This window comes from Somniosus microcephalus, chromosome 2 (assembly GCF_052327205.1).
Source record: "Somniosus microcephalus isolate GS21.2 chromosome 2, FLI_Smic_1.0, whole genome shotgun sequence".
Taxonomy (NCBI): domain Eukaryota; kingdom Metazoa; phylum Chordata; class Chondrichthyes; order Squaliformes; family Somniosidae; genus Somniosus; species Somniosus microcephalus.
In genome coordinates this window covers 173,082,268-173,090,803 of record NC_140988.1, presented here as the reverse complement: position 1 = coordinate 173,090,803, position 8,536 = coordinate 173,082,268, and the positions used below count along the sequence as shown (strand labels likewise).

At 43.0% G+C, this 8,536-nt stretch overlaps 1 protein-coding gene across 1 annotated transcript; it reads right to left on the bottom strand.

The window, feature by feature from the left end:
* Window positions 1–5,237: 5,237 nt before the first annotated feature.
* Window positions 5,238–8,053, bottom strand: LOC147123119 (interleukin-8-like). Its single transcript, XM_085966752.1, has 4 exons — window positions 7,906–8,053; window positions 7,316–7,445; window positions 7,016–7,095; window positions 5,238–5,992 (listed from the first exon to the last, which is right to left on the bottom strand). Exons 1-4 carry the CDS (start codon window positions 7,964–7,966, stop codon window positions 5,973–5,975), a joined length of 291 nt encoding a protein of 96 aa, XP_085822878.1. The 5' UTR covers window positions 7,967–8,053; the 3' UTR covers window positions 5,238–5,972.
* Between the last annotated feature and the right edge of the window lie 483 nt (window positions 8,054–8,536).

Sequence of the window (8,536 nt, the reverse complement as noted above, 5' to 3'; positions counted from 1 at the left end):
CTTCCTCAGATCGCGCTGGTCAAGTCTGCCCCTGCAAAGTCGCAGGAGGAGCAGTCTTTGGCGGGGCCCTCACAGGCTCCAAAACCCAGAGGACATCCGCCAAAAGTGTCTACGCAGTCGCAGCAGGGAAGTGAGCAGCCTACCTCTACCTCTGCTGAAGCCATGGGGTTGCACCTCATAGAAGGACCTGTGAAAGGAAAAAGCCACAGTCCTAACTGCACAAGGCTATGCACATGGGTGTATAAAGAAGTGCTATTGTTAAGGTTCCCTTACTGTTATCACACATATAAAAGTATCTCTTTTCACCACTTTCCGGTCATGCCCATTTTTGTCTGCTACCTTGGAAGTGGCTTTGTGAGTTGGAGCGAATGGTGATACATTACATAACCTCCAGCAATGGTGATCAGTGTAAAAGGAATGGCTTGGTCATTGTAGGGATGCGTTATGGTGTTGTTGGGGGTGGCGGGGGAGAGCTTGTCACAGCATGTGGCAGCCATATGAGTGCATTGCAGGAAGTTAAGTAAATCTGGCAATGATGAGGCGATCCCTGAGCTCCCGAGCAGCAATGTGCTCCACTGCTGTTGCCATCTGGTCATCAATTCCTCCTGCTCCTCCTCCTCCTCATCTTCAAGATGTTGCTCCTCCTCCTCTGAAGAGGTTGTGCGCTCAGAGCCTTGCTCCTCATACAGCTCCAGTCCTCGCTGCTGCGCTATGTTGTGCAGCACGCAGCATATGACGATGATTCTGGAGACCCTGGCTGGTGTGTACTGAAGGGCTCCTCCAGATCTATCAAGGCATCTGAAGCGCATCTTGAGCATGCCTATTATTTGCTCTATGACACATCTGGTGGACATGTGGCTTTCATTATAACGCTCCTCAGCCTCATGGCTTGGCCTCCTCAAGGGTGTCATGAGCCAAGTCTTTAATGGATAGCCCTTGTCTCCAAGCAGCCAGCCGGTAAGTGTGTTTGGTGGTGTGAAGAGCTGAGGGAGGGTATACTGGTGCAGCACAAAAGAGTCATGACAGCTGCCAGGGAATTTGGCGCACACATGCATGATTATTTTTTATGGTTGCAGTCTAGCTGCACATTGAGGGAGTGGAAGCCCTTGCAGTTGACCAAAACTCTTGGGTGATGTGCCGTGCCCTGAAGTTGACATGTATGCAATTGATGATGCCCTGCAACTGTGGGAAGCCAGCCAGAACCGCAAAGCCGAGCGTCCACTCAGTAACACTGGCTTCATTAGTGGCAAAGTTCACATAAGTGGCTGACTTGTGAAACATGGCATTAGTCACCTGGGTGATGCATCTATGGTCGGCCGACTGCGAGATCCTGCAAATGTCTGCTGCAGATCCCTGGAAGAAGCCTGAGGCGAAGAAGTTGAGGGTGGTGGTGACTTTGACAGCCACTGGTAAGGAGTGTCCACCAGATTATCTGGGCAGCAGGTCTTGTTCCAATAAGCTGCAAATGCCTGCGATGACCTGGCATGATAGCCTGAGCCTCCTGAAGGACTGCTGTTCAGTCATGTCCAGGAAGCTCATCCTCTGCCTTTAAACCCTGTGTTGGGAATATCGCCTCCAGTGTGGTGCAGCCCTGTGGTGCCCCTCTCTCCTGTGGAGCATCAGGTCATTAAGGAGAAGGCTGCTGGTGTGGTGGCTGCTGCTGTTGGTGTTGTAGCTGCTGCTGCTGGTGTGGCTAGTGTTGTTGGCACTGGGGCTCATCTTGGTCTGATTCTGAGGTTCAAGGTGAGCCAGCATTAGTGACACACATGCTGATCTACAGATGGCAGATAAAGTGGAGATCAGAGGCCCAATGCTTCAAAGTTATCATAGTGACGGGCAATGTGGTGAGAGTGGCTTCTGAGGTTGCAGAAATTACCTGCAAACTCCTGACAGCTAAATCTCTGCACACAATGGAGTCAGCAAGAGCCTTTCCATTAGGCCAGGAAGCAAGTTTAATGTGTGAGGATTTATGTGCTTTTTCCAGTTGTCACTTAATGGACTCGCAGAATGGCCACTGAACTTCCACCTCCCCTTCACAGGCGAGGTTCCCGAGGTGCCTGAATCCCATGTACAAGAAGTTAAAGCCAAAACCTGATGTTCAAAAGGCAGATAAGGTCTTTCGACAAGCAGTTTAATACGTCAACAAGGTCTCCTGCCTCTCCCGAGCGGGTCCGTGGTGCACCTCAAAATGCACCGCAGTGAAATGGGGAAGTTGGTGGGAAGATGGCATGCTCCTGACGTGCTATTAATTTCCATGATTTTAACTGCCGACCCGCTTTGTCACGTGAGCACTAACCTGGTGGAGTGGGTCGCCCACCCCTGCTGGAACCCACCTGACTTTCATGCTATTGGAATTGATGGAACAAAAAACTAGCATGTTCTATAAAGGGCGGGCTATCCAACCTGCTAGGTTACCACCCAGGCTGCAGGTTTAAAAATGACTCACCATAGGATTCTACCAATCTCTTTCCAGATTTACATAGGATTACATAGGATATACGACACAGAAATAGGCCATTCGGCCCAACCAGTCCATACCGGCGTTTATGCTCCACTTGAGCCTCCTCCCGTCTTTCCTCATCTAAATCTATCAGCATAACCCTCTGTTCCCTTCTCCCTCATATGCTTATCTAGCCTCCCCTTAAATGCATCTATACTATTTGCCTCAACCACTCCCTGTGGTAGCGAGTTCCACATTCTCACCACTCTCTGGGTAAAGAAGTTTCTTCTGAATTCTCTATTTAATTGCTTGGTGGCTATCTTAGCAGGAGATTGCAAAACCCATTGTGGAATTTCAAGGCCCATGAATCTTAAATTCTGGCAGTTATTCGCTAGAATCCAAGAATCTAATTTACAACACTATAAAATGGAGGTAACATGGAGCAGCAGCTGATCGAGGCTGATGCTGGGAGCTTAAAGTTGAATTGTTGTGTTTCATTGTGTTGTTAGTTAAAGGCTCATAACTTCACTTTCTTTTACTCTTTATTACTAAGCTTTATTTGGAAATTTCCATTGAGACTAGGGTAGAAATTGTTCCTCGTTGAACCCATTTTAATGGTGTAAAACGGGCATAAAAAGGGCCAATTTCAGGCAGCCACGTTCTGCAAAAATAGGATGCCTGAAAATTGGACCCTTTCCAGGAATTGGCCTGCCTTGTGCAGAGTAAGTCGCAGGTTTTCACAACATGGATATGGCTTAGCCAGCGGCTGCCAATAAAAAGTTAAGTGAAATTATTTTTTAATAATTGCTGTGCAAGTCCTGGCTCCACAGCACTCCTTATCATTAAGAGATTAGTTCCCTCTCTCTTGCTACAGACAGGCCGAGAAGGATTTGGAGGGATAGTTTCCCACTGTCACAGCCCATAGGATTTCATTTGGGATATTTGATAATTTTATTAGAAAGTCTAAATAACAATGACGAAGCTTCAGCTCGATGAAGATCCCAGGAAAAGGTTTGGCTTTCTTAGCAGTGGTGGCCCAGGAAGATTAGATCTTAAACTGGACCTCCTTCAGTTCATTGTTTATAGCCACAGTCAATGGGGGGCAACCAACATCCTGCCATTGATCATCAAAGATCTCTAAACTGACATTGCCAGTCTCCCCACACACATGTATTCAAATGTAAGAAATCACACAACACCACACAACTCCGGCATCTCCACCACATGTATTCAAAGTTATATAGAACTTGGTTACTTTTCAGATATCCAGTTGTTCACTTTAATAAAAATATTACTCTGAAACGTTCTCACTTACAGGGGCAGATTTTAACTCGGGGCACAATGGGCCTGGGCAGGGTGCGGGTCGGAGGGAAATCCCCGCAGAGAGTTGAGTGTGAAACTCCAGACATTTCAATATCCGGGCTTCATTTAACTAGTGCGGCACTGTCTCCTGCTCGAGACCGGTGGGAGTGATGTCAGAGCCGATGGGCAGGAGTGGGAATTCAGGTGGGAGCTTGATGCCACCAGGACCCGAGGGAACAATCCCCAAACATAAAGTTAGTGCTGGGTTGGGGGAGGTGGTTTAAAGGAGCACGGCTGGGAGGGAGGAGCAAGGCAGGAGCTAGGGAGGCCCGAGCACTCCTTAGGCGTATCTGGGGGAACACTCCAGCTCCCTGTACCCACAAGGAATCCTCAGAAAGGATGAATGAAACTATTTACTATGGCTTCGTCTGGCCACACTGCTGACCCCCGCCATGATCTGGCTGTATGATTTGGTGTCGGGCCTCCCAATTTCCTGAGTTGAAATTAACCGTAGAGCAGACCCCGTCTGCCTGTTTTGAGAGAAGTTACAATAGCAGGGATGAGAACACCCCACCCCCGCCCCCCGACATGACGTCATAACAACCCATCCACCCCGCTCGCAGCGGGTGCGGGAGTTAAAGATACCCATCAAAACCCATTGAGATTTTGCAGGATTCGCACTGAAATCTGTCTCATTGCAAATACCTGCATCTTTTATCATTCTCCAAGGCGTACCCTGAACAAATTGCTCTTTATTAATCAGTCCATTAAGTTGTTCTTCTAGAGAATCACACAACTGTTTTGCTGAAGATTGAGAAACAGCAACAACACATTCTTCATAAGCAATCTAGTTTATTTTAATCACGTAAATACAAAGGTACAAAAACGCTCAAAAGGTTCATTCACACACAATTCAGTCACGTGTAGCAACTTTCTTCAGTGATACACAGCCTTATACTCAACACAACTTTTACACAATTACCTTTTGAGACTTTCAGTCAACTGCACCCAGTCAGTGAAAAATCTCAGTGTGACAGATTTCACAGTACAGAGGTTAGCTCTATTTACAAATGTCATTTCTTCCAGTTCGTATCATATAATAAGCAGCACTACCTTCTAAAATGTAGGTATTTTACACATAATATTATTTCTACAGTGAATTTGCATCCATAAACTTCAGTTTTGGATAGATCCTGAGGTCCGATGTTTATAGAGAAAAACCCAAGGTTCGAGTTAAAATGTCATTGATCAATAAACACTGCAGTAAAATGGCATCAATGTTAGTGACAGGCAATTGCTCTTGTACTTTCATATAAAGTTTTCATTCAAACTGGAATTGGAATATGCTTGCTGAACAATTAAAATCCTTTATCTACTCTATATCTTGCTGTCAATATGTCACAAAGAATATCAACAGCGTTTCAGCAAGAAAAGAAAAATTGCACTAAATTTGGTTTGTAAATTAGTTTGAAACAATGTAACGTTACAGTATATCTACAAGCAATAGAAGGAATGTGTTTATTTAATTTATTAGATCTTTCATTCCAATCTTACACCAGAACATTGTATTGTAATGGAAATAACAAAGGAGAATTCTTCTAATTTGGACCTTTATGAATTGTCAGCCTCTCATTCCAGGTAAAACATGTAGAAGTGAGGAGGTAGTGTGTGGTAAAGAAATGATTACAAGTTCATTTTGAACAATATATTCATGGAATTGCATAAATTGAGTTATTCCCAACTACCATCATGTCCCACTCTGATTTCAAACACGAATATTTAACAACTGACATTATCTGTCTCAGTTAGATTCCTCCACAAGTTCATAAATCTATTAATATTTCCTCCTGTACCCACACCTTTTCTGGTGAGAATTATGGAGCATTGTAAACAAATTGTTTTCAGTCACAGAGTAACTTGTAACTGGACCAGAGTCTACTCTAAATAACCAAACACATCACACCCTGTGAACGAAACCTCAGCCTTAGCACAAAGTTTAACAAGGAAGGTCAGACTGTTTTCTTAGGCCATTGATAAACAATTAGAGTATGACAGGGTTAAACGGTGAAATCATTTTCAGAAAATGCTGAACAGAAAGTATTTGAACAAACTATCAGAAGGTGACCTCAGAGAGTTAACACCCTGGACAGAGCTTCCTTCATTGCAATGTTCATTGTACTTCAGGTCACCCAGGTGTGGAATCGAGTCCAGCCCATTGCGACTTCTGTTCTCAGTTGTGTTGTCTGGCACCTGAAATAAAATAAAATAATAAAATTAATAACATTATTTTTACCCACTAACTGCAGATATTTACTTTAATAAAGTGCACAATGTCTTCAAAAACATAATTATGGAGAATTATCAATCTGACATTTACACAAGTTGAGCAGCATTGCTGACGCTTGTGATTTTGTTAACAATTCAGTGATTTTGCAGTATGGTTTTAACACGCAAGATGCACGGGGAAGGAGAGAGAAGAATTATATCCCCCCCTTCAATCATGGTGGGTCAAGCACATTCGATGAATAATGCAATGTCAGTAAATGGTGAACTAAATCCTGAGTTCTGACAAAGGTGGATGACACAAAACTGGAAGAATAGATGGTCTAGATTTTCCTTAAAAACTTCCTTGTATAACTTGAAAAATATATGCATTTAAAATCCCAGTTCTGTTGAGTCTGCAGGAACATATTATGTTCAAGTTTAAAGTAGAACAGATAATAAAAAAATGAAGCATTAGAGCAGCTTACAGTGTTCAGACAACAGAGCAGGAAATCGTGGAGCTGACCATAACAGAAGGAAGGCAGCAGGAAAAGGAAATGAAAGTGGTGAAGATTTAAGGTCCCTGTTTCGATCATTCGTCTGTGCTTAATTGACTGATCTCAGATGGGTACTAAAGGTACGACAATTAGTCACAGCATTGTGGGTTAGGGAGCATAAAATCACCCAGCATTACTGCAGCTGATGCTATCCAATGAGATCCCGCTCCTGGATTTACCATATATGGATGCTGTTTTAGGACATTGTAGGGATCGGGCTTGCTGCCAAGTGTGATTCAATAGCTTACGACTATTCACTGTCATGGCTGACACATAAATGATGGTCACTTGGGCAAAGAACCAGGATGCACCAAAAGCCTGTGGGAATGTGCAGCAGAGAGGAATCAACGCCCTTGGCCAAGGAGGAGAGGACAAACATGGTGACAAAACAATTCACTGTCTCTGCATTTATTCACACACAAAGTCTGAACTCTCACAAACACAAAACACCAACCTTTCTTGGATTTTATGATAATCTTCACCCACTTGGCATCAGGATTCACACATGATTTCTTCCCATTTGTTTGGGTGACACTGTGAAGAGAAGGTGAACCTTTAAAATCTAATCCACAGAAATTGGATGTTTCCCACTGAAAGGTGAGAATTCAGTAAAGATATTACAAGAAAATTCTTCGACTCTGCCTCAGAAACAAACTGTGATTGATCCAAAAAGTTTTGAATAACGAGCACAACTTCTTAAATCGAGGTCACACAAGGGGAAAGTTAACGGTGATGTTCTGACACATTTACTCACATTATCTCCAGTGTCTCACAGTGCGATCCTCTGGGAATATATTTCAAACTCTGGATCAACCTCGGATGGATAAAATCAGAGCTGGTCTGAGTGCACAGGCATCGTCCTTGGGTTCCTGGGATTGGAATACCTGTAAAAATATCAATTTATCTTTGATTCATTTATCGATTGACATGGAGAGAATCCTGGCACCTGCTTTCAGCATTGAGATTTTTACATTTATTCCACACATTGTCCACAAGGAAATGTTAACTATCTCTCCAAACTAATACTAATCAAACTAATTGTATTAACCTGGAGATGACTGTCATATATTTTTTATAAAAGTGTGGAAGAAAATCTTTCATAAACTTAAAGCTTTAGGATAATGGGGATTCAAATTATTGAATGCAGCTATATTTGAGAATTCAGTATTCAAAACAGCATTGTATTATCAATAAGATGTAACATCTGCAACCATTTAATTGTTCAATGCATAAACAAACAGCACACTGGGACATGTATAGCTGGATCAGTAACTGGATGAAAAGACTCCTTTTCACACTACAGTGCAATGAGAAATAAAACACAAGATCAAAATGTCAACATACCCTGTGCAGTAATGGCACACAGAAGCAGGGTGAGCATCGTTACAGTAGCTGCTCTGTTCATCTTTGACTTTGTGCTGCTGAATAGATTTCTGCTGAAGATCTTCCGTCTCCCTCAGTGACTCTCTGTTGAATGTAGTTCTGCTGAAGGGAGGTCCAATGAGCTCCTATTTATTGAGATCCTCTACACTCACTTCGCTTAATCTCGAGAAGTGAAAGCTGTCAAACTTTCTGTGGAAGGGAATTTCCCTGCTCCTGAGTCAGGCCTTCTTTCACTTTTGCAGTTTTAAATATATTCAGAACTTGTGCATCATTTACAGCAGCAACAGGCAGATAATCAGTTGTGATAATTGGTGAATTATTTATGTCTAGATTTTAAAGATTTAATTGCAACTTTAAGAAAACTGGTGTAAAATTCATCTTTGGTGAAGACGTGAAAAGTTTGGTAGTGGATCAGTCACCCGTTATATATCCTGCCCGATTTTTCTTTCCGTTGAAGTCACTGGAAAGGAGAATTAGGCACGGTTTATAACGGGCAGCTGATCCACTACTGTTCATTGTGCACCCACTGAAATTGAATTAATCCCCAATATTTCTGATTTTTTTCATGTCAAAGATCATCTAATCAAGTCCT